Raw genomic sequence first — 16,673 nt, 5'->3', positions numbered from 1 at the left:
AGAGGGCAGGGACAAAGGCAGGCACGCCGGCCACACACACCTGGCCACAGCGACACCAAAGCCCATCCCGCGCCCAGCAGGAGGAGGCAGGGCCCTCAGGGGCTGTGCGCAGGGAGGCTGCGGAGCGGCCATGTCCACCTGAACCCGCACTCAGGCAGTCAGCGGGCTCTCTGAGTGAACAGAGCTAGGAGCGGAAACACAAGCAGTCTGAGGGCAGTCACCGGCCCCTCCCCTGCGGTGACCGGCCCCTCCCCTGCGGTGACCGGCCCATCACTGGGCAGGGAGACCTCTTGGGTAGGAACAACTCCATTCCCAACACTTCTGAAACTTTTGACTACTACCCTGGCAGTAAGAAACAGAAAAAAACTGCTTCTTACTAGAAGTCGCCTACAGATAAGTTTGGTAGAAGCAAAAAGCCGATTTTAACACATGAAAGACAATGTCACACAGTAGCCTCTTGGTCACTGGCGGCCACAGCTTGACACAGGCCTGTGCCTGCCAAAGCCATCGTGCTGGCTCCTGGTTCCAGGAAAAGGATACCATGAAACAAACTTCTTGAATGATGGCTCTGTTCTTTTCCTCTTCATTGGATAATAGCCTCTGTATCAGGAAACAGCACACACAAAAGATGAAAGAAAGTTTACCTTCCCACTTCACCCGATGCGTCATCTCAGACATAAGCAGGCGAGAGAGCAATGCAATGCGTCCAATACAGCTCCCCCTGTTTCATGCATTTCCACCTTTGACCCAAGTAAAAACACGACAGGGGATCAAGACCCTCGAAAGATCTTTGTGATCCAAGGACATAAGAAAAGGCAAAAACGGGAGCCTTTCCTCCAAACAGGCCAGAGTAAAATGAGACAGACAAGAAGGCAGAGTGGAGACGCTCTGTAGACATGGGGGCGGCATGCGTGCACACTGCCAGAACAGGCCCACTTGTGCCCACTCTCAAAGGCGGGGGGCCACGCTGGTGCCCAGCATGGTGACAGCACATGGGACCTTCTTACGTCTCAGGACAAAACCACACGGTACAGACCCTCCCACAGTGACCCCAATTTACAGACATGCTGTCAACACATATTTCTTACAAGCAGCTTTTAAACTCCTTGTATTCATAGAGCCCTTATTTTGGCACATGGAGGCCCAGACCTCACCGTGAGGTCACCCCCAGCACAGCCCCCTCCACACGGCAGGCAGGGCCCACAGGAGTGCGAAGCCCAAAGCCAGAGACCAAGGCTCCTGCAGCACCCAAGACTGCTGAGTTTCAGCAGAAGTAAAAGGGACAAGTATGTCCGGGCTGTAAAAGGAAACAAAGTAACAGGGACGCATCCCTGAAAACACTGTCACCAGAGAGTTCCCTTATATACGTCAAACATCCAGAGAAGGTGTTAAATGGTTCATTACCTTTAATGCATACTCTCTGCCACTCCCCACATCTTGAGCTTCATACACAAATGCAAACCCTCCTGAAAATTAAAAAGACTTGTCAGTTTAACGCTATGATTTTATTTAACATATTAGGCTTAAAAAATACCTTCACTAACTAAAATACAAATTGACTTGTGGCTGTGGCCAGCAGTTTTCTACAAAACATAACGGCCCCACCGTACACGCCTCCCCCCAACACGGCCCCAATGTGCACAGCCCCACACACACAGCCCCAGTGTGCACGGCCCCAGCATGCACAGCCCCACACACACAACCCCAGCGTGCACAGCCCCCCACACACAGCCCCAGTGTACACGGCCCCCCCCACAACAGGCCCAGCGTACACAGCCCCCCACACATGGCCCCAGCGTACACGCCCCCCCCACAGCCCCAGCGTACACGGCCCCCCACACATGGCCCCAGTGTACACGCCCCCACCCCCACAGCCCCAACGTACACGGCCCCAGCGTACATGGCCCCCCACACACGGCCCCAGCGTGCACAGCCCCACACGTACAGCCCCAGCGTGCACGGCCCCACACGCACGGCCCTAGCGTGCACAGCTCCCTCCGACACGGCCCCAGCGTGCACGGCCCCACACACACAACCCCAGCGTACACGGCCCCAGCGTGCACGGCCCCCCTACGCATGGCCCCAGCGTGCAAAGCCCCACACGCACGGCCCCAGTGTGCACGGCCCCACACGCACAACCCCAGTGTACATGGCCCCAGCGTGCACAGACCCACACACACAACCCCAGAGTACACGGCCCCAGCGTGCACGGTCCCCCACACACGGCCCCAGCGTGCACGGCCCCCTACGCACGGCCCCAGTGTGCACGGCCCCACACGCACAACTCCAGCGTACATGGCCCCAGCGTGCACGGCCCCACACACACGGCCCCAGCGTGCACGGCCCCAGTGCATACACCACTGCCTTTCACTTGCTCTACTCCAGAGACAGAAACAAGTAACCTAAGAACAGAGGTCAACAGAAGGGAAAAACAAAACCACAAGCAGTTTCTAAAGACAAAGGAAACTGATAAATTCTAGACAGACTGATCCAGAGAGAGAGAGAGAGAGGAAGAGGACAGATCACCAATACCCAGAACAAGAGAGGGGACCTCCTTCTCCGACGCCCAAAAGAGGAAAAGATATAAAAGAGAATACGCACCAACATCATTCACAAACGTGGACCCAAGAATTCTTCATAAAACAGTGAACCAAGCCCAATAAGACATCAAGAGCAGACTTGGTTTAACATTTGAAAATCAATTTAATTCTATTGTTTTGGGGTCTAATTTGCTTAGCTTTCTTTTAGCTTTCCGCAGTGGAAAAACCACATCATGAAATTTGAAACTCTCAGCAAACGAGGAACAGAAAGAAACCTCCGCAGCCTGATAGACGGCATCCTGAGAGACCAACAGGAACGCTGCATTTGATGGTGCAAAGTCAGGTCCTCCCCTCGAAAATCAGGAAGGAGGCAGGAATCCTCATTCTCACCACTGAGGGTCGACACTGTGAGGAAGTTCTCGCCAGTGCCATCAGTCAAGAAAAAGAAATAAAAGGCATCCAGATAAAGAAAGAAGTAAAAATATTTTTATCTGTAGAAAATCTGGTGAAATCTACAAAAGAAAAGCTACAGTAACTAACAAACGCATTCCGGACGGTTGTCGGGTTGTCGAATGTAAGAGCAACGTACAAAAACCACCTGCGCTTTCACATGCCCGCGGTTAGGCAGAGATTTTTTTAGATAGAGCACAAAAGCATGACCCATAAAAGAAAAATAATCACAAATGGACTTTAGGAATTTCTGCTTTCTGAAATACACTGGTCAGAGAATGAAAAGATAAATCACTACTAGGTTTTGCAAATCATATACCTAATAAAGGACTTCTATTGAGAAAATATTTTAAAAATCCAAGTAACAACAACAATTTTTTTTCTTCTGAGACGGGTCCTACTCTGTCACCGGGATGGACTGCAGAGGAACTCTCACAACCCACTGCCTGACCTCTGGGCTCAAGTGATCCTCCCACCTCAGCCTCCCAAGAAGCTGGGCTACAGGCATGTGTCACCACACCTGGCTAATTGCTTTATTTTTTGTAGAGATGAGGTTTTGCCAAGTTGCCCAGGTGGGTCTTAAACTCCAGGGCTGAAGCCTCCCGAAGTGCTGGGACTACAGGTGTGAGCCGCCACGCCCAGAAAACAACAGAATTTTTAATGTGCAAAAGATATGAATAGACACATCACCAAAGACATACTTGTGACAAGCACACAACGTGTCGCACCACTGCCCATGAGAGACATGCAAACTGAAGCCGCTAAGATAGGACTCCACACCTAACAGAACATCCAACATTTAAAAACCGCCCAGACCAAGTGCTGCTGAGGATGTGGAGCGACTGGAATGCTTACGCACAGCTTTTGGAAATGAAAAATGGTACAATCACTCTGGAAAACATTTTGGCGATTTCTTTTTTTTTTTTTTTTTTGAGACGGAGTCTCACTCTGTCGCCCAGGCTGGAGTGCAGTGGCATGATCTCGGCTCACTGCAAGCTCTGCCTCCCGGGTTCCCGCCATTCTCCTGCCTCTGCCTCCCAAGTAGCTGGGACTACAGGCACCGGCCACCATGTCCAGCTAATTTTGTTTTATATTTTTTAGTAGAGACGGGGTTTCACTGTGTTAGCCAGTATGGTCTCGATCTCCTGTCCTCATGATCATTGGCGGTTTCTTAAAAAGGTTAACATAAACCAACAATCCAGCCCTGACATTACGCTGTTGTGTATTTACCCAAGAAAAACGAGGGCACGCGTGTGCACAAAGACTTGTACCCAGCAACTTCATGCGCAACAGCCTAAAAACGGGAACAACCCAAATGTCCATCAACAGGTGAGTGAACAAATTATCCACAGCTGTAACACTACCCAGCAATAAAAAGGATGGAACTGCTGTTACACGCAACAACGTGAAGGACACACTAAAATGCAGTATGCCGAGTAAAAGAAGCCAGGCCAAAAAGAGTACATACCTACAGCTTTGTGTACAGAAAAGTCTAGAAAATGCAGACAAACCTATAAGTAACAGAAAGTCAATCAGTGGTTTCCTGGGATGGAAACAGGAAAGCAGGGCAAAGGGTCACCACAGGGAGGAGGGAGATGTGGTGCCGACGTGCATGCCCGCTGCCTTGATTAGCGCGGCAGACACAGTGTGTGACACACACAAACATGCATGACACAAGCCCAAACATTCAAAACATGCAGCCTGTATATCTCATTTTTATCTCAACGCAACTGTTAAAATATTTAAATAATAAATCAATCTGTGGGGAAAAACACAGATGAAAGGAAGTAAATGGAAATCCATGAAATAGAAAATAGAAAACAGATGGCTCTGCTGCTAAATTACATCAAACACTTAAGGAAGAAATCACAACAAGCTTATAAACAGTCTTTCATTAGAGAGAGGAGAAGAGTTCCCAGCCCATTTCTTGAGGTTGGCGTAACACTAACCAAAGAGGGTATAAAGACCAAATTAAGGAAAGAGATCACTCATGAGCACAGACACAAAAAATCCTCAAGAAAATACTAGCAAGTTGATTCCGGCAAAACATCATAAGGATAATACGTCATGACCAGGTGGGATTCATCCCAGGAATGCAAGGTTGGTGTAACATTAAAAAAAATCAATCACTGTAGTAAACGACATTAGCAGAATGGGGAACATTGGATCACCAACAAAATTTAGAAATGACAACTACAAAAAACTGACATCTAACATAAGACTTAATCGTGCTTTCTTGCTAAGACCAGGAACAAGGCAAGACGTCTGCTCTCAGCACCGGTAGACGACAATTTACTGGAAATCCTAGTTAATGCAAGAAAGCTAGAAAAATTAATAAAAGGCATAAAGATCAAAAAGGAAAAACTAATAAAAGATACAAAACTTCAGTTAGCTAGGAAGAGTAAGCTCAAGAGACCACTGTACGACATGGTGACTAGACAGTTAGTAACGAGAGATTACGTTCTTGAAAAATGCCCCCAAACTGATGACTATGACGCAGTACACGTGTTAACTAGCTAGATGTGGTCATTCCACGATGCAGATATACTTCAAAACATCATCGTGTACATGACAAAGACATCAATTTTATCTGTCAATTAAAAAATAGATTAAACATGAAAAAAAGGAGGAACTAAAACTCCCTTCATTTTCAGATGCCATGACTGGAAAGGCAGAAGGCTCGAAAGGCCTCAGCACCGCACGGCCTTAGCAGGGCAGAAGGAGGCCTCAGCACCGCATGGCCATAGCAGGGCAGATCAGCACCACACAGCCTTAGCAGGGCAGAAGGAGGCCTCAGCACCGCACGGCCTTAGCAGGGCAGAAGGAGGCCTCAGCGCACAGCCTTAGCAGGGCAGAAGGAGGCCTCAGCGCCGCACGGCCTCAGCAGGGCCACAGGTCTTCTGGGTGCCTCGCCAGCCTCCTCCTCTCCAGCCACACCCGCTGCTTAGTTCCAATCCACCACATGAAGCACGTCCTTCCTGCTCATCTTCCTTACGCTTTCCCTGCACTATGAGTGATACTGCGTTAGAGATGTTAAAGGTAACATCAGTGATGCTGTGCTTTTTTGTTGTTGGTTTTTTGTCTTTTTTTTTTGAGATGGAGTCTTGCTCTGCCACCCAGGCTGGAGTGCAGTGGTGTGATCTCAGCTCACTGCAACGTCTGCCTCCCAAGTTCAAGCGATTTTCCTGTCTCAGCCTCCCGAGTAGCTGAGATTACAGATGCCCACCAGCACAACTGGCTAATTTTTTGTATTTTTAGTAGAGATGGGGTTTCTCCATGTTGGTCAGGCTGGTCTTGATCTCCTGACCTCAAATGACCCACCTGCCTCGGCCGCCCAAAGTACTGGGATTATAGGTGTGAGCCACCACGCCCGGCCTGTTGTTGTTTTTGTTTTTTGTGACGGAGTCTCGCTTTGTCACCCAGGCTGGAGTGCAGTGGCACAATCTCAGTTGACTGCAGTCTCTGCCTCCCAGGCTCAAGTGATCCTCTTGCCTCAGCCTCCCCAGTAGCTGGGACTGCAGACATGCGTCACTACACCCAGCTAATTTTTGTATTTTTAGTAGAGATGGGGTTTCACCATGTTGCCCAGGTTGGTCTCGAACTCCTGGCTTCAGGTGCCTTGGCCTCCCGAAGTGCTGGGATTACAGGCCTGAGCCACCGCGCCCGGCCCATCCAGATGATTTCTGACAGAGGCACAGAAGCAACCCCATGGAAGATCCACAAATGGTGCCGGACTATGAGCTCCATGTAAATGTCAGCCACACACAGTAATTCATCAAAATAAACACAGACATAAATGCACAACTGTGAAGGTTTAAAACTTTCAGAAAAACAAAGGAGACAAATCCTTAAGATAATGTGCTAAGAATCCTTAGCTGTGACAAGGCGTGATTCATAAAAGGAAAAAACAATAAATCAGACTTCACAATGAAAAACTTTGGATGTGCAAAAGACCCAGTTTTGGTTTTTAATTAACTGGTCTGAGTTTGCGTCCAAAAAGACCCTGTTTAGGGCATGAAGAGACAAGCTGCAGTCTAGGAAAAGATACTTGAAAACCCCGTGTCGGCCGGGCGCGGTGGCTCAAGCCTGTAATCCCAGCACTTTGGGAGGCCGAGACGGGCGGATCACAAGGTCAGGAGATCGAGACCATCCTGGCTAACACGGTGAAACCCCGTCTCTACTAAAAAATACAAAAAACTAGCCGGGCGAGGTGGTGGGCGCCTGTGGTCCCAGCTACTCCGGAGGCTGAGGCAGGAGAATGGCGTAAACCCGGGAGGCGGAGTTTGCAGTGAGCTGAGATCCGGCCACTGCACTCCAGCCTGGGCAACAGAGCCAGACTCAGTCTCAAAAAAAAAAAAAAAAAAAAAAAAAAAAAAAGAAAACCCCGTGTCTACGAAGGACTTGTATCTACAATAAAGAACACTCAAAACTTGGTCAAAAAAACATAATTAGAAAGTGCGCAAAAGACGTGAACCGACATTTTACCACTGAAGATATGCAGATGGCAAAGAAGCACTCCCAAGCTATTGGGAAAATGCAAATCAAAGCCACAAGGAGGTATCACTACACATGTATCACGAGGATCACAATAAAAATGACGACGCCAAATGCTGGGGAGTATAAAGAGAAACTCACTGTTACGGACTGAACTGTGTGCCCCCAAAGTGCGTCTGCGGAAGCCCCAGATGTGACCCTATGTGGAGACGGGCCTGAAGTCATTAAGGATAAATAAGGTCCTATGAGTGGGGCCCTAATCCAATAGGACTGCTGTCCTTGTAAGATGAAGACACCAGAGATGTCAGCATCCCCTCAGCAAAAAGGCAGCACCAGCCGTGCGCGGTGGCTCAGGCCTGTAATCCCAGCACTTTCGGAGGCCGAGGCGGGCGGATCACTTGAGGTCAGGAGTTTGAGACCAACCTGGGCAATATGGTGAAACCCTGTCTCTACTAAAACCACAAAAATCAGCAGAGCATGGTGGTGGGCGCCTGCAATCCCAGCTGCTCGGGAGGCTGAGGCAGAGAACTGCTTGAACCCGGGAGGCGGAGGCTGCGGTGAGCCGAGATCGCGCCACTGCACTCCAGCCTGGGTGACAGGGCGAGACTCCATCTCAAAGAACAAACAAAAAAAAAAAAAAAAAAAAAAAAATTGCGGCATCTGCAAACCAGCAAGAGAGGCCTCTCCAGGAATCAGCACTGATAGCATCTTGCTCTTGGCCTTCAAGCCTCCAGAACTGCGAGACTGAATTTCTACTGCTCCCCCACTCAGTCTGGAGTATTTTGTTACGGCAGTCTAACCAGGCTGATACGCTCCTACATTGCTGGTGGGAATGTATGGCCACTCAAGAAACAATCTGGCAGTTTTCTAACAAACTAAACACATAATTACCACACGTGAACCAGCAACTGCACTCTTAGACATTTACCCCAGAAATGAAAACGTATATTCACACAAAAACCCATATGCGAGTGTCACAGCAGCTTTATTTGTAATAGCCAAAACCGGAAACAGCCAGATGTCCTTCCACGGGTGGCTGGCTGGGCAAGCCGCGCACATTCACACAGAGGAGTCTCGCCACAGGAAACGAGCTACTGACACACACAACCGCCTGAAGAATTCCGCACTTCCCCTTACACAGCATCCTTCGGATGACAAAATCACACACAGAGCAAACACTAGAGGTTTCCAGGGCTAAGGAAATGGCGAGGCTGTGAGAGGTGGCACCAGGGCTCCCTGTGGGGATGGAGCCTTCCACAGCTTCACCTGCACCAGGGTCGGCATCCCGATCGTCACCAATGGGGAAACTGGGCAAGGGTCTGAAATATAAAAGATCTCCATCTTTTCTCACAGCTGCGTGGGAACTGACAAGGAACTCAAAACAATACAGTTTATTTTAAAATAACAGTAATGTATAAAACATTAAAGAAGGGCATGCCAGGAACCTCCAAGACCCTGTCGTACACCTTTTACTGCACATAGTTTGCCAATTAAGAAACAGGCACAGGCCAGGCACAGTGGCTCACACCTGCAATCCCAGCACTTTGGGAGGCTGAGGTGGGAGAATCACTTGAGCCCAGGAGTTCTGAGAACAGCCTACAGGAAGCCTAACAAGACTCCATCTCTACCAGAAATAAATTAAAAATTAGCCAGGCGTGGTGGTCAGTGCCTGTGGTCCCAGCTACCTGGGAGGCTGAGATGGGAGGACTGCTTGAGCCCAGGAGTTCAAGACTGCAGTGAGCCATGACTGTGCCACTGCACTCCAGCCTGGGCAACAGAGCAAGACCTCATCTCAAGCGCAGGGAGTGCAGGGGTGGGGAGTGGAGGCACAAAGACATCAAATGCTCAGGCCAGGCCAGATCTCAAGGCCCAGGTTCCCTGGGGCAGCCTGGCCTGAGACAGCAGAGTGACCACAGCTAAGGCTTGCCTTCTCTTTCTCACATAAATTATACAAATATGTAAACATAAGACCTGTATCCAAAATAAGCAGAGACTCTCCCAACTCCTGCCCAATAAAAAACGGACAAAAAGGTCAGGCGCGGTGGCTCATGTCAGTAATCCCAGCATTTTGGGAGGCCAAGGCAGGAGTTTGAGACCAGCCTGACCAACACAGTGAAACCCCATCTCTACTACAATACACAAAATACACGCCTGGTGGTGCACGCCTGTAATCCCAGCTACTTGGGAGGCTGAGGCAGGAGAATTGCTTGAACCTGGGAAGTGGAGCTTGCAGTGAGCCAAGATGGTGCCACTGCACTCTAGCCTGGGCACGACTCTGTCTCAAAACAAACAAACAAAAAAACCATTGCTGAACATCATTATCATCAGAGAAATTCCAATGAAATCACAATGAGATCGATGCCACTGCACACCCACCAGAATGGATGCAATCAAACTGAAAGACCACAAGAAACACTGGTGAGGAAGTGGAGCGCCAGGAACTCTGCAGTGTGGCTGGTGGAAATGCAAAATGGTGCAGCTGCTGTGGAAAGAGATTTGGTTGTTTCATGTGAAGTTCAACCTAAATCCAATCTCTAAATCGGCAATCCTACTCCTTGGTATTTTTTACCCAAGACAAAGGAAAACACATGTGCACAAAAAGACTTGGAAAAAAATGTTCTCAGCGACTTTATTCGTAACAGCAGATATGATTTGGATCTTTATTCGTAACAGTGGATACAGTTTGGATCTGTGTCCCCACGCAAATCTCCTGTTCACCTGCGACCCCCAATGTTGGAGGAGAGGCCTGGTGGGAGGTGACTGGATCATGGGGACGGAGTTCCACCCGGGGGTTGCTCTCAGGATAGTGAGTGCTCTCCTGTGAGATCCGGTTAGACACTGGGGAGGGAGTCCTCCCCACACACCCGCCGGGGGGCTGCTCTCAGGATAGTGAGATCTGGTTGGGTCATGAGGGTGGAGTTGGGGCGGGGGCTGTTCTCAGGATAGTGAGATCTGATTGGGTCATGAGGACGGAGTTGGGGCGGGGGCTGTTCTCAGGATAGTGAGATCTGATTGGGTCAAGAGGACGGAGTTGGGGGGGGGGGGGTGCTGCCTCGGGATAGTGAGATCTGATTGGGTCATGAGGACGGAGTTGGGGGGGGTGCTGCCTCGGGATAGTGAGATCTGATTGGGTCATGAGGACGGAGTTGGGGGGGGGGGTGCTGCCTCGGGATAGTGAGATCTGATTGGGTCATGAGGACAGAGTTGGGGCGGGGGCTGTTCTCAGGATAGTGAGATCTGATTGGGTCATGAGGACAGAGTTGGGGCGGGGGCTGTTCTCAGGATAGTGAGATCTGATTGGGTCATGAGGACAGAGTTGGGGCGGGGGCTGTTCTCAGGATAGTGAGATCTGATTGGGTCAAGAGGACGGAGTTGGGGGGGGGGGGGGTGCTGCCTCGGGATAGTGAGATCTGATTGGGTCATGAGGACGGAGTTGGGGGGGGTGCTGCCTCGGGATAGTGAGATCTGATTGGGTCATGAGGACGGAGTTGGGGGGGTGCTGCCTCGGGATAGTGAGATCTGATTGGGTCATGAGGACGGAGTTGGGGCGGGGGCTGCTCTCAGGATAGTGAGATCTGATTGGGTCATGAGGGTGGCGTTCCCCCGCCACCCCGGGGGCTGCTCTCAGGATAGTGGGTGCTCTCCTGTGAGATCTGGTTAGACACTGGGGAGGGAATCCTCCCCACACACCCGCGGGGGGCTGCTCTCAGGATAGTGAGATCTGGTTGGGTCATGAGGACAGAGTTGGGGGGGGGTGCTGCCTCGGGATAGTGAGATCTGATTGGGTCATGAGGACGGAGTTGGGGCAGGGGCTGCTCTCAGGATAGTGAGATCTGACTGGGTCATGAGGGTGGCGTTCCCCCGCCACCCCGGGGGCTGCTCTCAGGATAGTGGGTGCTCTCCTGTGAGATCTGGTTGCCTGAAAGTGCGGCACCTCCCCCTCACTCTCTTCCCTGCCTCCCCTTTGCCTTCCACCAGGACTGAGAGTCTCCTGAGGCCTCCCAAGCCATGCTTCCCATACAGCCTGAGGAACAGTGACCCAATTACACCTCTTTTCCTCACAAATCACCCAATCTCAGGTATTTCTTTATGCAGTGTGAGAACGGACTATTACAATAGCCCAAAATGGAAACCCAAACATCTATCAAGAAGTGAGTGGATTTAAAAGCTGTGGTACATCCACACAAACTGAATCCAACTCAGCAATAAACGGAACACATTTCTGATACAAACATCACAAGGAAACTTCAAAACTACGAACGTCAAGAAAAGCAGCCAGCCAGAAAAGCACACAGGGTAGGATTTGACATTCACAATGGTCATGACAGCAAAACCAGTCATGGTGAGCCGAAGCCAGGAGCAAGGGCTCACCTGGCCAGGTGAGGGAAGGATGACTGGAACGGGGTGCAAGAAGTTTCTGGAGTAACTTGACTGTCCTCCATTGCAACAGGTGTTTAGCTACGCAGGGAAAAGCACTTGTCAAAGCACTTAAATTCAACATATTTTAGTGTTATGTCCATAATAATTTAAATTTCTTTAACTAAAAGAAAAACAGGCCGGGGGCAGCGGCTCCTGCCTGCAATCCCAGCACTTTGGGGGGCCAAGGAAGGCAGATCACCTGAAGTCAGGAGTTCGAGGCCAGCCTGGCCAATATGGCGAAACCCTGTCTCTATTAAAAATACAAAAATTACAGGAGGCTGAGGCAGGAGAATGGCGTGAACCCGGGAGGCGGAGCTTGCAGTGAGCCGAGATCACGCCACTGCACTCCAGCCTGGGCGACAGAGCGAGACTCCATTTCAAAAACAAAAAACAAAAAACAAAAATTAGCCTGGTGTAGTGGCACGTGCCTGTAATCCCAGCTACTTGGGAGGTTAAGACACGAGAATCTCTTGAACCTAGGAGGAGGAGGTTGCTGTGAGCTGAGATTACACCACTGCACTCCAGCCTGGGCAACAGAGCAAGACTCCATCTCAAAAAAAATAAAAATAAAAAAATAACAGGCACAGGATATGAATGTGCAAAGCCAGAAGGGGAGGTTGAGCAACAAATAAGCGTTATAAAAAAATAACAGGCACAGGATATGAATGTGCAAAGCCAGAAGGGGAGGTTGAGCAGCAAACAAGCGTTATCAAACTCACTACTCAGAAAGGCACAAATCAAAGCTTGATACTTTCTAATCCCATCAAAATTCCCAAATAAAACCAACACCCAGGGGACACTCCAAGGACTCGGGACGCTAGAGTCTGCTGCCCCCGAGCAGCTTGCAGGCCCCATGAGCAGAGCTGGGTTAGCCACCAGCGTCCATGCAAGGGGCTGAGGACGCCTCTCACCAGGATGGGTGTAGGATGCACGGGGCACGCTGGGGACAGTGCAGAGTGCCGGGGGACAGTGAGGTCAGCACAGGACCACTACAGGCAGATCTGAGTATCTTTTTTAATCAACTTGGCTGCTTTTAAGAAAGACACTTTTCTAACAAAATACTACACACCAACACTTTCAATACACACATAATTCACCACACTACAGAGTGAATGTGTCCCTTCCAAAATTCCTGTGTGAAATCCTAATACCCAAAGTGATGGTGTTAGGAGGTGGGGCCTCCTTGGGGGTGATTAGGCCATGAAGGTGGAGCCCTCAGGACTGGGATTACTGCCCTAATAAAGGAAGCCCCAGAGAGCACTCCCTCACCGCTTTCGCCCTGTGAGGACACAGCAAGAAGGTGCTGGACCCTCACCAGACACCAGATCTGCCGGCGCCTTGTGCCTGGACTTCCAGCCTGCAGAGCCGTGAGGAATCAACGTCTGTGGTTCACAGGCCCCCAGCATACGATATTGTTACAGGAGCATGGATGGACTGGGACACAGGGATGCGTGCCCACGCAGACACAACCACGAGCGACTCACCAGGAGTCCACGGAGCGCAGCAGGAGGAATGGGGAGCGGCCCAGCCCAACCATCACCTCCCCCAGTGGTGAGCCCACTCCAGGGGGTCCTTTCCCACAGTGACCTCCCTGAACAGCTAACTCACCCCAGGGGGTCCTCCCTGACAGTGACCTCCCCAAAGGGCGAATTCACCACAGGGGGTCCTCTCCCCACAGTGACCTCCCTGAACGGCTAACTCATCCCAGGGGGTCCTCCCCGACAGTGACCTCCCTGAACGGCTAACTCATCCCAGGGGGTCCTCCCCGACAGTGACCTCCCTGAACGGCTAACTCATCCCAGGGGGTCCTCCCCGACAGTGACCTCCCTGAACGGCTAACTCATCCCAGGGGGTCCTCTCCCCACAGTGACCTCCCCAAAGGGCGAATTCACCCCAGGGGGTCCTCCCGGACAGGGTCCTCCCCGAACAGCTATTTCACCCCAGGGGTTCCTCCCCACCCACCCCCCCCGACAGTGACCTCCCTGAATAGCTAACTCAGGGGGTGACTGAGTTACCAGGGGGTCCTCCCCGACAGTGACCTCCCTGAACGGCTAATTCAGCTGAGGGGTCCTCCCCGACAGTGACCTCCCTGAACGGCTAATTCAGCTGAGGGGGTCCTCCCCGACAGTGACCTCCCTGAACGGCTAATTCAGCTGAGGGGGTCCTCCCCGACAGTGACCTCCCTGAACGGCTAATTCAGCTGAGGGGTCCTCCCCGACAGTGACCTCCCTGAACGGCTAACTCACCCCAGGGGGTCCTCCCCGACAGTGATGTCCCTGAACGGCTAATTCAGCTGAGGGTCCTCCCCGACAGTGATGTCCCCGTATGTCACAGACAGAAACCACGGAAGTAACACAGGCTTGTTCCTGCCAAGGGTTAGGTCGGCCGCAGCCTGTCACACTCCGCCCCAGCAGCCTCTGCTACCTTAGCTGCTCAGACATCTCCTGCAGGGCACAACGTGCAGACCAGCGGGGGGCGGGCAGGGCCCTAAGGACACCTCCCTCGGGCTCCAAGCCCCAACTTCACAACTCCACCTCTGGCAAGTGACTAATCTCCACAAATTAGTCACTTGCTAATCTCACTTTTTGCAGAAGAGAAAAGTAATCTCACTTTTCTCTTCTGCAAGATGGGGGTAATTACAGTACCCACTTTCCAGGGCTACTGTGAGGACCACATTGTTGGGAACAAGCCCCCCAAAATCTGGCCATAAACTGGCCCCAAAACTGGCCATAAACAAAATCTCTGCAGCACTGTGACATGTTCGTAATGGACATAATGCCCACGCTGGAAGGTTGTGGGTTTACCAGAATGAGGGCAAGGAACACCTGGCCCACCCGGGACAGAAAACCGTTTAAAGGCATTCTTAAGCCACAAACAATACCATGAGCGATCTGTGCCTTAAGGACATGCTCCTGCTGGAGTTCACTAGCCCAACCTATTCCTTTAATTCAGCCCATCCCTTCATTTCCCATAAGGGATACTTTTAGTTAATTTAGTATCTATAGAAACAACGCTAATGACTGGCTTGCTGTTAATAAATACGTGGGTAAATCTCTGTTCGGGGCTCTCAGCTCTGAAGGCTGTGAGACCCCTGATTTCCCACTTCACACCTCTATATTTCTGTGTGTGTGTCTTTAATTCCTCTAGCACCGCTGGGTTAGGGTCTCCCCGACAGAGCTGGTCTCCGCACACACAATCCACATAAAGCACTACAGACTGAGCTCGGCAAATACTAACAGCCCCTAAATGTTGCCATGGTGGTTCTGACCATTACTATTTCACACTGGGAACTAGTCAAAGTAGACAAAGGTTCATGATCAAGCTGTCAACCTGGAAGTGAAGGGGGTATGAGGAGAGCTGCGAAAGGGCAGCCACTCTGTGATAGGGAGGGCCATGAGAGGGCAGCTACTCACGTGGCAGAATATGAGCCTCACAGGCCTGATGACCTAGAACCAACTACCCAAGCCCCAGAGACCCTGGTTACCTGCGCTCCGCACTGCCCCGCACCCCTCCCTGCTCACCTGCGCTCTGCACTGCCCCACACCCGTCCCTGGTTACCTGAACTCTGCACCGCCCCGCACCCCTCCCTGGTTACCTGCGCTCTGCACCCTCCGGCAACCGTCCCTGGTTGCCTGCGCTCCGCACTGCCCCGCACCCCTCCCTGGTTACCTGCGCTCTGCACCCTCCCGCAACCGTCCCTGGTTGCCTGCGCTCCGCACTGCCCTGCACCCGTCCCTGGTTACCCGCGCTCTGCACTGCCCCGCACCCATCCCTGGGTGAGTGCAGCCCCCGCACTTCAGGCTCTGGGTCCAGCAGAGGTACAAAGAAGCAAGGATGACAGAACCTTGGTGGCCAAGAGAACAGCACAGAGCTTCAGAGGCTGGTGCCCTCAGTCCCAAGTCCTATGTGGGAAGAGGGTGTGCTACAAGGCTGGCTCGCCACAGCAACCTAAGGGTCTATTTTTTTTTTTTTGAAATAGAGTCTCGCTCTGTCGCCCAGGCTTGGAGTCCAATGGCGCGATCTCGGCTCACTGCAGCCACCGCCTCCTGGGTTCAAGTGATTCTCCCGCTTCAGCCTCTTGAGTAGCAGGACTACAGGCACACGCCACCACGTCCAGCTAATTTTTGTATTTTTAGTAGATATGGAGTTTTGGAATGTTGGCCAGGCTGGTTTCGAACTCCTGACCTCAGGTGATCTGCCCACCTCTGCCTCCAAAGTGCTGGGATTACAGGCATGAGCCATTGTGCCCGGCCGGGTCTATCTACTTTTAAGATCTGTCTAAGACTGGACACATTAGCTCATACCTGTCATACCAGCACTCTGGGAGGCCAAGGCCGGGGGATCACGTGGGCCCATGATCGTTCCACTGCACTCAGCCTGGGCAACAGAGCCAGACTCTTTCCAATAAAAGAAAATGATCTCAAGTGTACCCTGCAGAGGACACGCAGGGCCAGCATGTGGCCTCCCCCCACCACCGAGCCCACCTTGGAAACATGGGGCCTCCCCGCCACTGAGCCGACCTGGGAGGGTTTCTGAAACGTGCGGCCAAGAGTCTTGTCTGTACCACACAATTCTGCAACTGTCAGTACTAAATATTCCCAGTGCCCTTACCCAGTCCAGAATTCTACATAAGTGAAGGGAGGAAGCCTCCAAAAGCCATGTCAAAGAGGAAGAAGGGTGGAAAGCCAGGATCACAAACAAGTGGCCCTGGGGGTGCGAGTAGGCTGTGCCCTCCCCATTCCTTAGGCCAGAGCTTGACCCCCAAGGCTC

The 16,673-nt window shown here is 51.4% G+C and overlaps 1 protein-coding gene across 1 annotated transcript in view; it reads right to left on the bottom strand.

The window, feature by feature from the left end:
- The window catches only part of GAK (cyclin G associated kinase), an 86,050-nt gene that overhangs the window by 66,208 nt on the left and 3,169 nt on the right, over window positions 1-16,673 (bottom strand). The window contains exons 2-3 of the mRNA XM_050790721.1: window positions 1,405-1,466; window positions 541-600 (exon numbers count right to left, since the gene is read on the bottom strand). Of these exons, the coding sequence (XP_050646678.1) occupies window positions 541-600; window positions 1,405-1,466 (122 nt within the window). The remainder of the gene's footprint in view (window positions 1-540; window positions 601-1,404; window positions 1,467-16,673) is intronic.

This window comes from Macaca thibetana, chromosome 5 (assembly GCF_024542745.1).
Source record: "Macaca thibetana thibetana isolate TM-01 chromosome 5, ASM2454274v1, whole genome shotgun sequence".
Taxonomy (NCBI): domain Eukaryota; kingdom Metazoa; phylum Chordata; class Mammalia; order Primates; family Cercopithecidae; genus Macaca; species Macaca thibetana.
This window is presented reverse-complemented; position numbering and strand designations above follow the sequence as displayed.